The sequence below is a fragment of the Solea senegalensis genome, unplaced genomic scaffold (genome assembly GCF_019176455.1).
Source record: "Solea senegalensis isolate Sse05_10M unplaced genomic scaffold, IFAPA_SoseM_1 scf7180000012513, whole genome shotgun sequence".
Classification (NCBI taxonomy): Eukaryota; Metazoa; Chordata; class Actinopteri; order Pleuronectiformes; family Soleidae; genus Solea; species Solea senegalensis.
Window position 1 is genome coordinate 115,033 of NW_025320642.1, and position 18,565 is coordinate 133,597.

The 18,565-nt window shown below is 42.5% G+C and overlaps 1 protein-coding gene across 2 annotated transcripts; it reads right to left on the reverse strand.

The window, feature by feature from the left end:
• Nucleotides 1–1,007: 1,007 nt before the first annotated feature.
• On the reverse strand, nt 1,008–18,286 carry rnf216 (ring finger protein 216). Of its 2 annotated transcripts, none has more exons than XM_044014855.1 (17): nt 18,190–18,286; nt 16,977–17,108; nt 16,139–16,266; nt 14,665–15,996; nt 14,400–14,476; nt 13,817–13,925; nt 13,521–13,682; nt 13,300–13,411; nt 12,418–12,551; nt 11,292–11,342; nt 11,039–11,176; nt 10,379–10,527; nt 10,095–10,173; nt 5,568–5,665; nt 3,288–3,510; nt 2,342–2,411; nt 1,008–1,866 (listed from the first exon to the last, which is right to left on the reverse strand). In XM_044014855.1, exons 2-17 carry the CDS (start codon nt 17,041–17,043, stop codon nt 1,472–1,474), a joined length of 3,324 nt encoding a protein of 1,107 aa, XP_043870790.1. In that variant the 5' UTR covers nt 17,044–17,108; nt 18,190–18,286; the 3' UTR covers nt 1,008–1,471. The 2 variants fall into 2 exon arrangements, with proteins under 2 accessions (XP_043870790.1, XP_043870791.1); XM_044014856.1 differs by lacking the exon at nt 18,190–18,286 and adding an exon at nt 17,233–17,257.
• Nucleotides 18,287–18,565: the final 279 nt, after the last annotated feature.

An 18,565-nucleotide genomic window follows, 5' to 3' on the forward strand; every position in this document is an offset into this window, starting at 1 on the left:
GTTTCCATCAACAGCAGCAGAGGAGGATTTCTTCTAAAGATAAAGTGTTTGACTGTGTGTTTACCTGCATATGACAAATAAACAAGTCTTCTCTTCATGGCACGAGGAGAGGGTCAGAGGTTAACTGTGCAGGGGTCAATAATCAGCATTTTACAATTAAAAACTTACAGATATTTGTTCCATTTAAAAGTTTAACGCCACATTTTTAAGCATCTGTAGGACAATTTAAGTGTTTTGTCATGTGAGCCGTGTCGGCTCGAAGCACAAGACCGTTTTAGTCCAAACTAAACAATGGACAACTGTGGAATTTGGTCCAAACATTTATGGTCCCCAGAGGATGAACTCCAAATAACTCTGATAATCCCATGACACCATGAGGTTGACATTTGTGGTTGTGAGTGAAATATCTCAACAACTGGATTGACCCAGATGTACCAAAAAAACCACAGCGACCATTAACGGAAACCGCTGCAGGGCCTCGTGTGTCTTTGTGAAATACAGCAAATGGCAGCATTGTTGGTGTAAAAAGATGCTGAATCTAATTAAACTTGTAACGTTGGTGCTCACACAAACACAGTCCATCTCAAATCAACCATGACTAACACCGTGAGGAGAACTGTGCTAATCTAAGGGTTTGCTGTGCTACTACTCTCATATTCATGCAGAAACAAGAGGCTAGGAGTGTGTTGATGACACAAATGTGTGTCTGAGTGCAGCAAAAGGATTTGTCACACTCACAGCAGCACACTTGGCTTAACAAAGAAGTCCCCTCTACTTGTAACCTTACAAAGCTCTGTTGTCTCTGCGCTGTGATTGGTGGAGAGCACCCGCTCCTTCATGTGATTGGTGCACTGCCCAGGAGCTCAGTTATCATGAGTCAGCCTCTTTTTCTACAAGAGATGACAGAGCATAGGAGGGGGAGAGGCAACTGGAAAGAAAGAAATACAGACAGAAAGGTTCTTATAACAACATGAAAAACAATAGATCTTTACTTGCATGAGGCAGAATCTCAGAAAATGAACAGAAAACTTTATTAGAAAACACAAAGAGATACAGAGAGGAATGTTAACCAAGTTTTTTAATGTACTCAAAAATATCTGTATAAACAGAAGATTCATCAGTTCAACTCGAGTATTTAAGCAGAAACGGAGGGGAAATATGATGTGGGGATTGTCAACATTATTGAAGTTTAGCAGAGTGTGTTGGTCTACAGATGTACTTTTCAATTTGTTTCTTCTGTGTGTTTTATACTATCTGAGGCCAAAAAGAGTAAAGGTTAAACCTGCATGAGCTGTGAAAAAAGAACAAACAGGGAAAAGGTAGCACACGTGGAAGATGATGAAAACAACATCAGATCTCAAAAAAACACCTCTGAAATGAGAAGTATAACTGTGTGTGTGTGTGTGTGTGTATATACCTATGACCTCACTTCACCAGGATGAACACACACTCGTCACAGAGAGTGTGTGTGTTACAAGCGTCTGTAGTAGCGGTGTGGCGGTCCATAGTGCATGGGCAGGTCCATTACATCCATGTTGTGGTGATGAGGGTTCAAAGGAGGGTTGTGGTGGTGGTGGTGATGGTGGTGGTTGTTGTTATTGTTCAGTGGGGGTAGGTGATGCAGGGGGGGCACGTAGGGAGCTGGGGGAAGCCGGGGTACGATCACCTGGTGGTACATTCTGCCTGGGGGAGGAGCCGGAGGGTAGCGACCACGCGGCGGGACAAACAGGGGCGCTTGTACCGCCTGAGGGTGGGGAGGAGCCGCGGGGTTCGGGTTGGGTGGGTTTTCGGGTGGTGGACCCACACGCGGCCTCTTTGAATTTGTGATGGGCTCCGGGGGAGGACCGACCCTCTTCCCCGAATTATCTGACAGAAGAAGAACGAAAAGGAAGGGAATGAACCACAGGATGTTGAGAAAGACTTCCCCCTGCACACCATCACCTGCTTAACATACTTAACACAAACAAACTGAGACAAACCAAACACGGAAAACATCCCTGAACTGAAACTGCTGCTGGTTTAGATTATGAACAGCTAACGTGTCAGAAGAAATAAGAAAGGCTAAAAAAGACAAAGAGGAAGCAGCAGAGAGGAGGAATGTTGTTGTACTGCCAGGGACACAATTCACCTCAGTCCTTCAGTAAAATCAGTCTAAAATAATGTAAGTGGGCTAAATAACTGGGAAACAGACACTTCTACTAACATGCACTTCTAATGAAACATGGGAAGATCCTCAAGCAGGTCCAGATTTCTACATCTGAGGCTTTCCTACATTCATTCAAAAAAGTTTGGTCTGACTTTTCAAAGACCGACTGAAGCTTTGAGGTGTGTCTTCACTGACCAGCAGATTTCTTATTCAGCTCCGCCTCTCCTTCCTTCTGGATCTCCTGAATGATTCTCTCGTCATCTTGCTGCAGAAACACAAACACACAGAGGGTGAAGATACATCTTTACCAAATAATATACACACCACACATCACAACAGCAGAACTTCCTCTGTTATTAGGCGCTTCTGGTCACTTCTTAACATACAGAATTACAAAGTCCTGTTATTTGTCCTCTAGAGAAGCGTTTTCCATCAGCATCACAGCCTTGTGAACAGTTATTGAACCCCTGATTCGAGCTACCACAGAGGGAGAAGCCAGTGTGGTCCAGCTGATATTGTGTTAGATGCAACACCAAAAACTCGAGAAAGCACTCCGAGGGTGAGAAACTCTCTGTGTCATTACACTCAACTCTGGATCACAACCAAAACCTAATCATTTCCGTTCATAACTTCTTAGGTTAGACACAAATGACAGAGGTAATGAACTGTGGTATTAAGTGAATCAAAGGCTTGTGGAAAAACTACTTTCACCAGTACATCGGACAGGGAAAACCTTTCATTTTCCTCCAGCCTCCATTAGACACAGTATTTTATCCATTTCTTGGCAAAGCTTTCAGGGCCAGCTTATGGCTGAGGCTTGTGCCTCTGGAGAGCGACTGGAGCAGCTCCAGCTCATTAACTTCTCAGGGGACTAATTGTTGCTGTTGGTTTGCAGTGATCTAGCCCAGGTCAGAGATAAGCTGCTGCCAACTCAGATGCTCATGATCAAAGTGAGTTAGTGAGCATCTTATTAGTGTAAAAGTGTCTGTAGAAAACCATGCAACAATAACTAAATAAGACGACATGCACGTCTCCCATTACTGGAACGAATGAAAAGTAAAGATTTTAAGCAAACATTAGCCCTCTGCCTTCATGTAACCAGTTACACAAAACCAGGCACAGAACATGTCTGTATAATTACCGTGGGGTCAGTCCAGAGGGAACATTTGCGGCAGTGGCGGCAGGGAGCTCCAGGAGAGCGGGCGTGCTGGCAGAAGTGGTTGTAGCCAGTGATGGGTTCTCGGCAGAGGTAGCACATGAAGCTACCGCATCGACACGACATCCGGTTGCAGCCCTCCGACTTGACCAGGCCCGTCCCACACTTGACACACTTCCTCACGCGAGCTGCTGTCATACGCTCCTCACTGCAGAGACGGACGGAGAAAGACAGAGTTACCATTTTAAAATGTGAGTGGATTGTTACGACAGGTGAGTGGCAGGGTATGAGGAATTCAACAAGGCCTGAGGACAGGAAATAAAGACAGACACAACAGTGTTAATGTTAAAAGTGTTAAAAACATATGTCTAAAACTGTGCTACTGTCAGATGAACTTGCCTCCTCCAGTGTGTCTTAAGGACAGAGTTTGTTGCGTATTTTAAAGCTGCAGTGTGTAACGTTTGATGATTTTTGTTGTTATTATTCTGCCTGTTTTCATGAACAGAAACAATGTAATATCATTTATATGCTGTTTCCTTGTCTAATAATGGGCAAAGGGGCGTTGCAACTCTATGGTTACAAGTCAAATGCCTCTGTATGTACACAGAGGCATTTATCCTATTAAACTGCTCAACAACAGAGCTTATTGAACAGTAGAATGACAATTCTCGTGCACTTCTTTGTGTTTTCAGTCATACTCCAACCCGTTTGCAGCCGTCTGACTTTACTAGTACCTTAATGTTGCTGTTGCCTCCGCCTGCCTTGGCTTAAGCCAACTTCCTGTCTGCAGGCTGGGAATGTCATTGTGTGACACAAGACCTAAATACTGCTATACTCAGAAAGAGAGTCAGCCTGTACACTTTTTTGACAATGGTTTGATTGCAACATGTTTTTTTATGGTTAAAAATTATGCACAACAGTTAGAAAACCTAGTTTCCATGGTTTCATATCAAAGGCCAAATACTTTTTCCAAGTTACATATGTTCATCAGCTGATGCTACAAGCAACATCAAACTGAATACCTTCCCATGGCTGTTACCATCAATGACAGTCAGATACGTATGAGCTGATGAGGCTGGCATGGCTAAGTAAAGAGCATAACAATGGCAGAGCCCAGTGCAGACTGAGCTGAGAGAACCCGAACGACCATAAATCATATCAAAATGGGGTGTCATGGGTTGAAAATGTTAGAGAGAATACATGATTTAAAATGATAAAACTTAATCCAAAATATAACTAGAAAGTTAATCAGGATACAGACCAACACACTTGTTATACACAGGTGTTCATCATTCTGGGTTTGTTGGTGATAAATAGGGTTAAACATTTGACATAAAAATCTGTTAAATCAAAGCAGAGCTGTTTAAGAATATAATGCTCTGTGTGATCTCCATATACACGAGAGCACGTAAGCTGTGCATACGGCGAGGACCGGACTAATGTTGCCATAGTGATTCTTTTTTGTCTTGTCCTGTTATAATCATCAGCACAGTCCTGCTCAGACTCTGATCTGTTAATGTGTCCACCAGACCACTTCCTGTCTCCTTCAGCACCAGGAAATGAGAAGATCTGTGGACGGCTCATAACAGGAAGTGCTGCCGGTGGGCCTGCTGGGCTACAGGAAGCAGCCGGCCAATCCACTTCCTGGAGGGTTGTCCGGTAACTGAGCTGTTTACCCAGCACGCTCTCTCAGAGAGGAGTCAGGATGGACAGTTATGAGAGGCAGGGACAAAAATATCCCTGAAGGGCCAAAATCAGGATGGGTACAAAACAGGTCAGTTTAAGTCTTGGCACTCGGCAGCCGTCTTGGCAATGGCCCGGGCAAATTCTTTTGAGTGAACAAGAGCAGGCTCCTATGCACAAGGCCGTGCATTGGTGCAACAACATAAATGCCTTGATACATCTCCAATTTGACCTTTATGAAGTAGGCGGCCAGTTTATGTGGGGGTGGGGATACCAGAATGTGTACCGTCATCTTTGGTGCTACAAATATTTCTGTTATGTTTGCCTACATCTTACAATGTTTTTACTGTTTCAATGTTTTGTCATGTTAAGTATTTTGACATGAGTGTGAAAACAAACAGATGGATGGAAGAGATCTATTTGTCGTGTTTTGATACCATAAAGGGAAAGTTTTCAATCAGAACATGACAGCTCAAATTAAGTTACATTTAACATATTTAATGTTTTCATATATAAGAGCAAATGGGTATTTATGGCTAAGTGGTAACATGTTAGTAAAGGAGTCCAGTGTGATGTACTTACAAGAGCACCCTCATGCGGATTTCATCCCTCTCGAGCACCTGCTCACACGTCTTACCCACATGCTGCTTCCACTGGACGTGGCACTTCCTGCAGCTCTCCTTTAGAAAAAAAGAACAGATCGATGAGAGGGGCAAAACTGTAAAAATAAACAATGACAAAGCAAAACATTCATTTACTAAGTCTTCATACTATATGAACTGGTTGTATAATACACCAATTAATTCCAGTTTTAGTGAGACTTTTACTGAAGCATCAATTTGAAAATGTATGTCTGCTCAATAATGTATGACATGGAAAAGCACACGCACAGGCACACACATGAAATATGACAACAATCTGCCATATTTCCATCCACGTCCCTGTTTTTGCTGAATCAGAGCAGCGCTGCACTCAGACAGTGCCTGCTGCTCTATATGCTGCTGGTGCTGCCGCTGCAGGGAGTTGGACTTGCACAGACACAACTAGGTGTGGCTCGCTCTCTCGCTCTCTCTCTCTCCCTGCAAATGTGAGTGTGCGACTGCAGTGAGAGTACGATTTGCTCGACACGGACTGCTCGGTTGCCTAGAAACAGCAACTCTGTCCTCTCCAATCTCCGCCGTCATGTCAACGCTAAGATGTGCAGTACCATCAGTGCTGTACACACGTGTGCATATACACACTCACACACAGCTCTGGGATGCCTCACTTTCTAACCCTTGGCTAAGTGATGTCACGATAAATATTTGAACCCCTCATGTATTATTGAAGAGCAGGCATATGACAGCTGATGCAGCAAAGAATCATCCATATCTTCACAGCAATTCTCCAGTCTGACGCCTAACCTTGGACACAAACACACCCCGTCTCCTTTATCCTTTATGTGTTTTTACTAACACAGGCTTGTCGCTCACACAGTGTTCGCTAAGACAGCTGCATGTGAACAAGGTCAGCCAGAGGGCGGGGAACTGATGCAAAGGAGCAGAAGATTTCATTGGCATTTTGGAGCAGTTTGGATCACAAAAACCCAGGAGTACACAACTATGTTAGTGGAGAAACTGTGGCTCCACAGATCAGCAGATTTGAGGGAGAGGGGAACCACATCTACCACAATATAGATGAAACCTAGACTAAACAGTTTTATCATTTTTAAGATGTTTTGGACTTAAAAGTGAGTCCCTAACCAGAGACATGCATGAAACATGAGCATGAGGCACAGTAGTGTGCGAGTACAGTAGGAGAAGGTTCTCTGGTGTATGGGTTCACTTAAATGGGCGTCTTTAGGGGAAGAGAGGTGCAGAATCAGACACAAATGTCAGAAAAAGCCACATCACACACAAAGACAGATGAGGCAAAACCATGAGAAGGGGGAGGAGGGCTGGAGGCAGAGTGGTGAAAGATCGACCCCTAGTGGTATTCTACAGAAAAGGAATGACATGAGAAAGAGTGATGCTGTGCATACGCTTGTATGCGTTACCGCTTCAAGACCTTAAGAGTAAGTAATAAACTGTTTAAGGTTCGGGATAATGCTTTGTTTCAGCTGTTGAAATGAATGGAAATCAATGCAGGGTCCTAAGGAGAATAGCTGCACAAGCCTGTGTGTGTGTGTGTAAATACAGCCGGTGGCGTCAGAGTCAACTCTTGTACAGGACGTGTCATTCCTGCCACATTGTGTCTCATGTAAGTGTCAATAAATGTGACAATGACAAAGACACTTCAGTTCACATATAACCTACAGCAATGTGGAGTCCACATTGGGCTGAACAGTGGTTAGCTTTCCAGTTCATGACCAAGTCGGAACAAGGGCCTTTCTACATGGAGTTTGCATGTTCTCCCTGTGCATGTGTGGGATTTCTCCAAGCACTACAGTTTCTTCCCACACTTCCCAAACTTCATCCCCATTCAGTGGACTCATTGGAACCTGCCTTTCACCCAATATATTGTTCTTCATTCTTCAGCCGTACCTCACCTCTGCTACTCTGGTTTCTTCTCTTTTTCTACCTCTTCCTCTGTACTACAGGCTGCAGCAGTCCTTATAAGGTAGTGCAGGCTGCCGGTGGCTTCTGATGGGGTGGGGTCGGGTGTGTGTGTGTGTGTGTTTGGGGGCTTGCATTGTGTCTGTGTTTTGTGGATAGACTTGTGGCTTTTACTGCAGTCTAATCTGAGAGTATATCACAGGGAAGGATGGAAGAGAGGAGGTGTACTGTATGTCTGACGTGACGTTATGATAGATGATGCTTCTGTGGGGAACCTGCAGCAGATGTAATAATGCACACTAAACAACTGGAGCAGCACAACACTTAGGAGATGCACATACACACTGTTGCACAGATTCAGTGCAAACAAGAACGGCCTTCCCATGGCCTACATATTACATTCCTCCGATTTCATGAAGTAATCATACCCAGGCAGAAACAAGGCTGTCCAAATGTCCTCATAACCACATGTGGAATACATTAGCATCCGTTTGTGTGCAACTGCATGAGTGTGTGTGCATGTGTGTGTAGGTCAGATGGAGCGAGGGAAGAGGAGCAGGGGGAGCAAAAAGAAAGGGAGGGGAATTTGGGTCAAATTGGATTCAAACCACCTTTGAAATGGAGGAGGAAGTGTGTCCAACCACTAAGCGACCAGTACGGATGGAGAGGAAAGCGCGAGCAGCCAATGAGGCAGCAGTGTGGAAGACAGCGGGTGGGCTCACAGAAGTGTGTCAGTTACATAATCAAGCCCCTCCCTGATGATAGACTGAGCGGGAACAGAGGCTGACAACTGTTCAGCATCTGTCCTCAACTATGTCTATGGTGATGGGAATAACTGAATAAAAAAAAATAATAAAAATAAAAAAAACTGAACAAAAGAAAACAAAAAACCAACAACAAACATTAACGTTTGTCAGACCGATATGTACATTTCGAATATGTAGGTTTGCAAAAGAGGATTCACCACAGACTATCCAGACATAACACAGACTGACATCCTGTCTCTGACACACAATAAAAAAAGGAAGCAACTTTTAGTAGCCCTGTTTTGCAGTCGACTAACAAAGAGCACAACCACTCTTCTCTTAAGATCTCCTTTTAAGATGTCCTTTAAAAAAAAGGCCAAAAATATCGGCTTCTGGACGTTGACGTACATTTGCAGCAGTTGGTTACTGTTCAGCAGATGAATAATATTCAACTAATATGTAGAACAGAAAAACATATTTTCAGCTAGTTTTTTTTTTTAAATCTCTGGGTGTGTGGGAAGATGTAATGAAGTTCAGATGTACAATTACACTGGAACTCAGCCACTATGAACCTCTGGCTCCACCTACAGGTAAAAGGACACAACTGCAAGACACAAAATGAAGAAGCACAGTTTGCAGTAGAGTTTCTACACACGTAAGCTCAGATTCTTCAAACTATGACTGATATTACTGAGACAACAGGGTTTAACAAAGAAACACACAGGCACAGTCAGTCATCAAATTACTATTAATACAACATCAACAGCAGGGGATCTCTTTTAACGTAGCATGCCATACCAATAACCTTAAAAATACACTGAACAAGTAAACCAGCTGATCGGATGTGGCGTTGGAAAGCTGCTATTTACAAGTTGTTCCCAGTGCTTTCTCATTTCAGGAATGATGTGGTGAATACATCTCTTGAGGTCAAGGTAGTCTGCATTTGATCAGTAAATAAAAGTCAGCCCTACACACCGTGTTCCTGCACTTTCCAAACTATTGTCAACAACTGTTTTGTTATCACAACTGGAACTTTGGTTTAGAAACCAAATCTAGTCCCTGACTGCTTTGGCTGAAACAAAGGTTCTGTGGTCGTTTCTCCAGATTCTACAGGTGTTTTCAGTGCTTCCATGGCAGAAACTATTTATTTGCTGATTGACGTGCTAATTAATTAATTTAGGAATTATCTGCCTGCGACTGCCCAGAATGAGTAATGTACAACTCTCAGTTAAAAACCTATGTTAGTGTAAATGTGGTGCCATACATTAAAATGTATACAGACACAAGTTTATTACAAAGAGACTGTGTTGTGGCAGGACAGTGACACACAAAAAAAGTGACAAAGACACATCAGGAGGAAGAAAGACATCCTGTGTGTACTTTGCACGGCAAGACTGTGCAGTGCAATGTCCTGTGAAGAGTCGTTGGGCAAACCTGTGTGTGTGTGTAATTGTGTGTGAATTTCTTCAAAAATGGAGATTATGCACTGGAATCCATGTGACAGCCTTGGCAGAAACAAAGCATGGCCTCCCCCAGCATTCCTCAGACAGAGGGAGGAGGTCCAGAGATAAACAGACGAGACAGAGGTGGCAACTTTGCAAGACTGAACCCTTTCATCACCAAAAAAACAACTCAATCTATCATCTCTGACTTATTTGAATCCCCTCTGACAGCACTGAGGGAATTTATGCTGCACACAGCTTTGTGCTTTGACTGAATAAATAACACTTCAATTAAAATCCTGGCCCAATCTCCTTTTGTGAGGTATAATTTAACCCTGACAAGCTGCCACATGTGATTACATCAGATGAAACCAGAGTTAGACTAACCTTTCGGCATCGAGGATTGGGACAGCTGAACAGAGACATGCCTTTGTCCAACAGGGCTGGGAAGTTACAAAACGGACAACTGCAAAGACCAGAGAGGAGGAAGGGTTAAACCATGAAAGTGAGAATAAATCAACTACACATAAACACACGCACGCACACAAAAAAGAGAGAGTGATAAGTCTGAATGATGCAGCAAAATATTTAATAAAGCTGAATCACATGTAAACAGTGCTGTAAGAAGATAAAGGCAAGCTGTCTATGCCAACACACACACTCACACTTACCGCACTAATTCATCAGCACAGGTGGCAGCGACTGCCTCCTCTGCCTGCCTCTCATAATATTTACACAGTATATTCTCTGGTAGGACCTTCTCCAGCTCACACACTGGATATGAGCACGGGCAGCCGCCCTCCATGCAGCTCAGCTCCGACTGCAATGACAACACACACGTTAACATTAGGGCTGAGCATTGTTGTATAAGTAAATAAAAGGAAAACAAAAAAACAAGAAAAAGGTTCAACTTCTTTTGATAATTTATAAACATGTTCTGCATATTTGTACCTTCCCATTGTTTATAGTATTTACCAGTGTATTTCTAATTGTACATGTGTATATTTTACATTGCGAAGTGTATTACAAGTGAATTTCCCCAGTGAGATCAATGAAGTTTTCAAGGTAGTAAAACACATTTAATAAATTATTATTATTATTGTTATGACAATGTAATATTCATTCACATAAAAATATTATCTGTAAAATGGGAGTTTAACATGAATGGTCCTTGTTGGAAATATGGGTAAAAATGACTGCAACCAACAGCAAGCGGGTGAATGTTGGTTGATATAGAAATACAGAAATGTTTAGCAGGTCACACTGACCCACATATTGTGAGGGACAGTGTGCGAGCGTGTATGTGTATGTGTGTGCGCGTGCACGCTTACCTTTCCGGAGCCAAACACTGCCTCCTGAGCGTATTTCACCAGGCACTCTTTACAGAACAGGTGACCGTCTGAACATTGTGTCATCTTCTCAAAGGCAAACTCCCCGTAGCAGCAGCCACATTCAATCAGCTGGCCGTCCTGAAGACATCGTCACATTTTAATGTAGCATTATACATTCAGACATTTTTATTCTCAAGTGAACTGGACCAAATTTAAAAAGGCAAGGTTTTATCAGCTTGAGTGTGTTTCTTACTTTCTTATATTCGTCTTCATTGACCTGCAGAGCCAAGAGGAAGTCCTCGTGCTGGAGAGGGAGAGAAAGAGAGAAAGAGAGAGAGAGAGAAAGAGAGAGAGAGAGAGAAGCAGATAAAAGTCTGTCATACAATCATCTCTTCTGGCAGGGGGAATATTTGACTGAGGGATCATTCAGACAAAAACAGATGTTTACAGTTAAGTGATCTAAGACTTAAAGATTCATCTGAAAACAGCCTTTTCTTTGTACAAAGAGCACTAACACTGATATATCTCCTTAAGCATATTACTAAAACAGCCACATCACAAGCTTTTTTTGACCATATCATTTCTAACTTCAAATGGCAACATGATAATTGTAAAATATTAAATTGGGCTCAGTTAAGCTTTTACTTCATCATTTTTAAATCATGTTTTTCTTTGTAGGTTGCTAACAATGAAAACAGTTCAAGTGAATCTGAAATTACTGGCAGCTCACTCCGGCCACTTTCCTCAATGAATAAACCAAAGCAAGCAGTTCTGCTTATTGATGGAAATGTTTGAAGAGGATTTTGTATTCAGAACATGGTTTCACGTGTAGAATTCTATGTATGTTGTATACAACATGAACAATTTGCTTGCAATGTGCTGTGTTTGCAATATGCTGTATATTATTACATGACAACACATTACCCTTTTTTGCTGTATTGCACAAACATTCCTACTGCACACACAACACACTAGTATACAGGATCACATTACAATATGTTTAGTTATTTGGCAGGGGAGCGATGTGTTTTTTCTCATTTTACCTTAGTTTAATTATCTATTTATCAACGGTGATATATGAAGCTTATATTGTTCGAGTGTGATGTGTGCAGCACCACTGAGCTAATTTCCCTAAAAGGAGATAATACATGGTCTTGTGGTGTTTAGTTTTAGAATCATATATCATATACTGTGTAGTTTAGTACCGTTTGTTCAAATTTATATTTTATTTGTTTGTCAAACTATCATTCAAGCATGAGTCCACCAGGTCAAGCCACCTGGCAAAGTTTGCTGTACAGGTAAAACAATAATAATTATTATCGAAAGCATTATTCTAATGGAAAGAAAGCATGTCATGCATGTGTGAGGGTTTAATGTACCTCTGCCCATTCCTTAGCTTTCTGCTGATAGAACGTCAGCTCCTTCTGCACAGAAGCTTCTAGATTGCTGTATGTTCTGCAGTAGCGACGGTCATTCTCCAGGAAATACATCCTCTTTTCAAACTTCACTGACCCTGTGGACGGAGAGGGGGAGGAGTGAGTTAAGAGCTGGGTTACATCCAGTCACAGACAGAGGTGCGGGGACTTAACTGTGACTGCTTCTACAAAAATGACTCTGACACCACTTTATGCATTTTCTTGCTTTTACTGAATGAATCACAAACAATACAGAGGTTAATAAGTAGGGAAACCACTTTTTTGGGTTTTTTTGTGTCCAGTACCAATATCACAAACTGGAGTATCTACCAATACCGACATTATTTCAATACAGTCATTTTAGACAATTTGTGACCTATGAAGCTGGATATTTCTTCTGGGTCATTTCAAAGACACAGTTCTTTAACTGTGGAACAAATAATGTTCTCCCAAAAAGCCTAAACATCACTCAGCTAAAATGCTTTTACTGATTTTTATTTACATGTTTACAGTCTGTGCATAGTGAAGGATGCACTATATATAGGATTTGTATCAAATTTTACATATTAATCTATCTGATCCAGTGACTTTGACCAGCATCAGACCAATACCGATCACCATCCCCATTAATAATGAAAAATAGTTTAATAACAATGTGGTATACTTTTTATTTTTCCTTTTAATTATTCTTCAACTGAACATCTTTAATCTCATAAACATTAGCTGTAGCTATGTAGTAAAGACACAAAAAGTGGAGTTCAGTCGAAGAACCCCTGCAATGTAAAAGTGCATTCATATATGTGTGAATATACTTTTAACTACCAACTTTTAATGTACATTGCTCACCATGCTCAAAATGGAAGTCAATGTAGCAGCGCTCAGATGACGCTCTGCTTCGTCGTCTCCTTCCTGAGGGGTCACCTGAATCATGCAACTTCTTCAAAGCTTCACATAAGGCCTGGCAGCACCGGAGATAAAGACAGTGACAGTGTTAAAGAGGCAGTTGAATAAGAAGGCAAGAAAGCAGAAATAAGACTTAAAGAACACTACGAGACTACAGGTCTTACCTTGCGTGTGATTGCATAGTGTCCCTTCAGAGCATTGAGGGCCCATTTGATGTCCTGACAGCTGAGCATCCTGAAATCTGCCATGAGCAAGTCAGCGGCTTGCATCACAGCCTCGGGTCCCACCGTACCCAGCTTGGCATAGTCAAACAGGTCTTCAGTAACCTGAAAAGACGGAGACCAAAAACACATACGAACATGCTTCTGCATTAATTGTTTTGTAATTGTCATGTGGTGAAGGATGTAAGACGTTGAGTTGTGCTGAACAATACTGTTGTGGAACTAACAGACAAAGTCACCTCTGTCTGGGTGTCTCCTGACTCCAGCAGGATGCTGGTTGGAGCTGCAGTGGCTGCTGCAGTCTCCCTTCTTGGATATTCAGGGTTTTCCAACAGCAGGTTACAGATACTGGAGACACAGCAGAGAGGAGATACAGGTCAACAAGTAGGTCAAACGTAGGTCAATAAAGTTGTGATAAATACCCACAACAGATACCCAGAGCACAAGCCGACATATTTAACTGAGCAAAGGCCAAAAATTTATTTAAACCACTCACAGGAAAATCCAAAACGCACATTACTACTACTGAGTTCTACTGAAACATACAAATTTAATAAGCCAAAAAAAAATATTTTCTCCATGACAAGAACTGAACCACACTGAAATATCAGTCACATCAAATCTAACAAAGACCTGTATTGATGTAAAACCCCAGTGGATTGAACAGTACATTTGACCAGTGAATAGTATTTGTGTTGCTATATAATGGCAATGATCTTCACTTCACAAAACCTTGATAACTTAACATGTACTGGTTTAATATCCAGAGCACTGTTAATCACTAATCGAAGCTTATAGATTATAGGAACAGGTGCGTCTTACACATTCACGTCTTTCACATTATTCTTTTGGATCAGTTCTGCTACATAAGCTTCCTGGACATCTGGCAATAGATCCAGCTGTGGACAAATCACAAAGAGAGGAAGAAAGTTAGAGATGGTTATGACAACAAAGGTGAGAATGACAATCACATTATCATATTGCAGTTATTTAAATAGAAATTAACCAACTTATGTGAGGCTTTCTGTTGGGCTGTAATGCATGTGTGAGTCTACAGTCCAGTACGTGCTGTGTATATAGTACTTACAACGACAGTGATGAGGCCTCTGATGTGGGGATCCTGCTGAGGGACTTCTCGTGGTGCAGAGGGACCAGGCCTTGCATCCTCTATTTGGGGAATGTCCTCTGGTGCACGAGGGACTGCAACCACACCAGGGAGTGGATTGACCCTTTCTGGATTTGGTGCCGTAACTAGACGAGCCTCTCCTCCGTTGTGATGAACTGAAGCTGCGGGAGCTGGAGGAACAGCAGGGTTAGTGTTCACATGAGGAACCCTGATGTTGATTCTGTGTACTGACGGTCCAACACCAGAGACACCAGGTTGTGGTGGAGCCTCCCCAGGTGCCTGACTCCCCAGAATGATCCGGTGACCAGCCTCTGGAGGTCCTAGTCTCTGTGGGGCTGCAGCTATTAGCACTGTGGGGGGAATCACCGATATCACCTGAGGGGGTTGTGTTGCCCGGACTGGAGGCTGGGCAGGTGCCTGGGCCAGAGGTTTTGGCTCAATCTGAATGAGATTGCCCTGCATGCGATTGAGTGAAACAGACTGCACCAGGTTCTGGGTCCTGAGCTGCAGCTGGGGCTGGGTTATTAGAGTTCTCGGCTGTTGGGGAAAAACAACTAGCTTAACCTCTTTCACCTGAATGAGGTGGGGCTGTAGGGTTGTAGTCCCACTGGACTGGAGTTGTGTTGATGTACCAGGCTCAGGCTGCATCCGCGTGTGAGACTGTGACTGTGCAGATGAAGTGCTAGCCTGAGGATTTCCTTGTGAAAGAGTGCTTGTACTTGCCAGTTTTTCTGTCTTTATGGAGGACGTTGATGCACTTACTGCAACCGCACAGGAGGTACTGGCAGAGGTACTTGCCTGCATCTCTTCCGGTACATTGGCTGAAGAGTCAGCTCTTGGATGTGCGAGTCCAGATGTGCTAGGCTGAGGTTGATTAAGTATTCGTATAGGTGCTCTGGATGAGATCTCAACAGCCTTGGCAATTGTGGAGGTAGATGGGTTCTGGACAGAAGAAACTGCATGGGGCTCCATACTTGTATGTGTTGACGTACCGTCCTTTTGCTGTGATTTTGTGTTAAGCTTTGACTGAGTCAGTGTGAAAGAAGAGGAACCCGGTTGTGGTTTTGTGTCTCCAGAAGTGCCAGACGGCACTGTTGTCTGTGTTTGTATGGCTGGTCTAACTACAGCACAGCTGGTACTGGCATCTCTGGAGGTCGAGGGAGCAGAGCTGGGACCTCCTATGGAAACTGCAGGAGGTGCATTAGTATGACCTACAACTTGAATCAAGTTGGGAGATACCCCACTCCATTTGGCTGCTGGACGAATCACATGTCTTCGTGAGGGTGTTAGTGGCTGCAGGAAAACACAGGAGGCAAAGGTGACAGATGAATGAACACAGATGCAGCCCATATTACTGACAGTAAATTCTGACTATACTTTCACACATGTCTAATCTAAATAAGGAGTGCCTACAAGAACACTGCTCAAAATTTACCTCCAGTATGCTGATGTCATCATCGGCATCATCTGGGACTAAAACAGGACTACCAGGTACCAGAGTCACAGGCTCCTCATCTGAGTCATCTGAAATGGTGATGAGCTCCCTCTTATGGGCACGGGAGCCTCCAAAGACATGTGCAAGTAAACGTCAGCATTTTCATTAGACTACATGAGGACAGATAAAATCTAAGTATTTTAAGAATGTGATGTTTGTTGGACTTGTTTGACAATGTCAGTGAGCTCTTTATTTTGTTAATACTTAATATGGATTATATTAGATTATTAGATGAATGATTCCATTGGCACAAACCAGCAAAGAGAAACCAAACAAAGTAGAAAAATAACTCTAAATTTGTATGTGCAAGATTGTGTAATTAAAACACCCACATAGCGCTGATGGTGTACTCCTACTTTTACAACACTTTTCAAATTGCTATATTAACACAAATGATGCATTTTATATTAAACGGGATTATCGTTTTGAACCTACTGTATGTGTGTGTGTGTGTGTATATATATATATATATATAGACATATATATATGCTCAAATCAATTTGCACATTTACACAGAAATTTGAACTGCAAGAGAAATTATTATTATTATTTTTTTTTTTTAATTAATCCATGTACTAGTTTTCAAATGTGATTTCCTTCCCATTCAATGATGCCTGGCATGCAATAAAATTTTTAATTATGTTGTGCCCAAGTCAGATACTGTCCTTATCTGAATAATCCGAGGTGTCATCATGTCTGGTTTGATGCAAGATTAAAAGATGATTCAGTCTTACACTGATAGCATGTGTGTCAGTGAGGAAATGAAGATGTGTCTCACCTTGGCTGCGGTGGACGTTGAAACTTGCCAGGTGAATCACATCATCATCGCTGCCTCCATCTGCCATTGTGAAATTACACTTACCAGCTCCCTAAAACCGCCCAGACACAGTCACTGCTCCATCAGTACCATCTACATCACAAACACAAATGTGTTCATCTCTTCAAGGTGGTCATGTAAAGCTGTTAGTATGATTTAGGATGTGCACCATGCAGGTGTGGGTATGTGTGTGCGTATGCGTCTTTGTATTAGTCACCTCTTTAGGAACTTTTCTGGCATAAACACTGACCTTGGCAGGACCAGTCTTCCTCATGGAGACCAAATCTGGTCCTAATGAGGCAGAACCTACTTTCTGAGGATTTGAACTGTCGCTAGGTTAGGCTTAGGCATTAACTGATTATGGTTAAGGTTAGGAATAATGATTTGTGTAGGCTGTCTAAATGAATGGAAGTTGATGCGGTGTCCTATGGTACAGATAATACCTAAAGAAGTGGCCAGTGCATGTCAATATCTAAACTTAGATCTGAAAGCGAAACAATACACAGACGCAATGTGATTTTTTAGCCTCACACAATAAAGATGTGGATAAGATCAGTAGGACAGAGGGGACATGCTGCGTGCTACGCACTCTTAAAATACAACGCTCTTAGAATCAATGATTCCCTACAGTCCCTACAGTCACTGGGAAAGAGCTTAGCTTGCTAAAGTTGATTAGTACTTCGTTGGCCAACCCAATCGTACATACATTATTGATATCATTCTCTTTACTAGCTTTTCTTCCTGTTTACCGCCTAACCCAGCCCCTGTTGTCCTGGGATCAACTTAAAGTAGGAGTTAAATCAAAACAAATCTGTCATTTCCTACCGTCGGACGCTAGCAGTCCGAGAGGCTGGTAATGTTGTGTAGCTATATGGATATGTCTCACATTTGTTGTCTTCTCTGTAGCTTGAACGCTGGAATATTAGCTCGAAGTTTAAGGCACCGTGGAGTGAAATAAAACATGTCAGAGCACCAAGTGACCATTTCCGCTTACACTCTGAACAAACCACTGCTCCAAGCTAAGCTACAATTAATTAGCTTGGCTGGCTAGCTAGCCAGCAGAGAAACTAGTAGTTAGCTCACTTCAATCAGGATATGTGTCCTCAACGCTGCATCCAACGAAACATGTCTAATGACTGTGCCTGAAAAATAGACAAGCAGGAATGTACAATACCGAAGTTTCGCGCTGATTAACCACTCCGAAAAGCCTTCTTGGTGGGCAGACAATCCGTGAATATCGAAACAAACTGCCAAAACAAGAGCAGCGACGACGTAATACGTACAATGCTTTTCGCTGCGTCCGCTGGTGGCATTCTGGGAAGTGTAGTCTGAAAGGGAAATCAATTGGTTTTCTAATTCCAAACATCGAAAAGGTTTAGGGTTATTGATCATTCATCAACGATTAATACACGATCTTAGATTAAACTAGTTACGTAAGGAGGCAATTCCTCCAAAGCGTTTCTGGTTGCTTTGATATGTCTCAGTCGAGCATCCACACAGGCAAAGAGAGGCTTTGACACCAAAGACCATGATCAATGTTCATGAGTTCT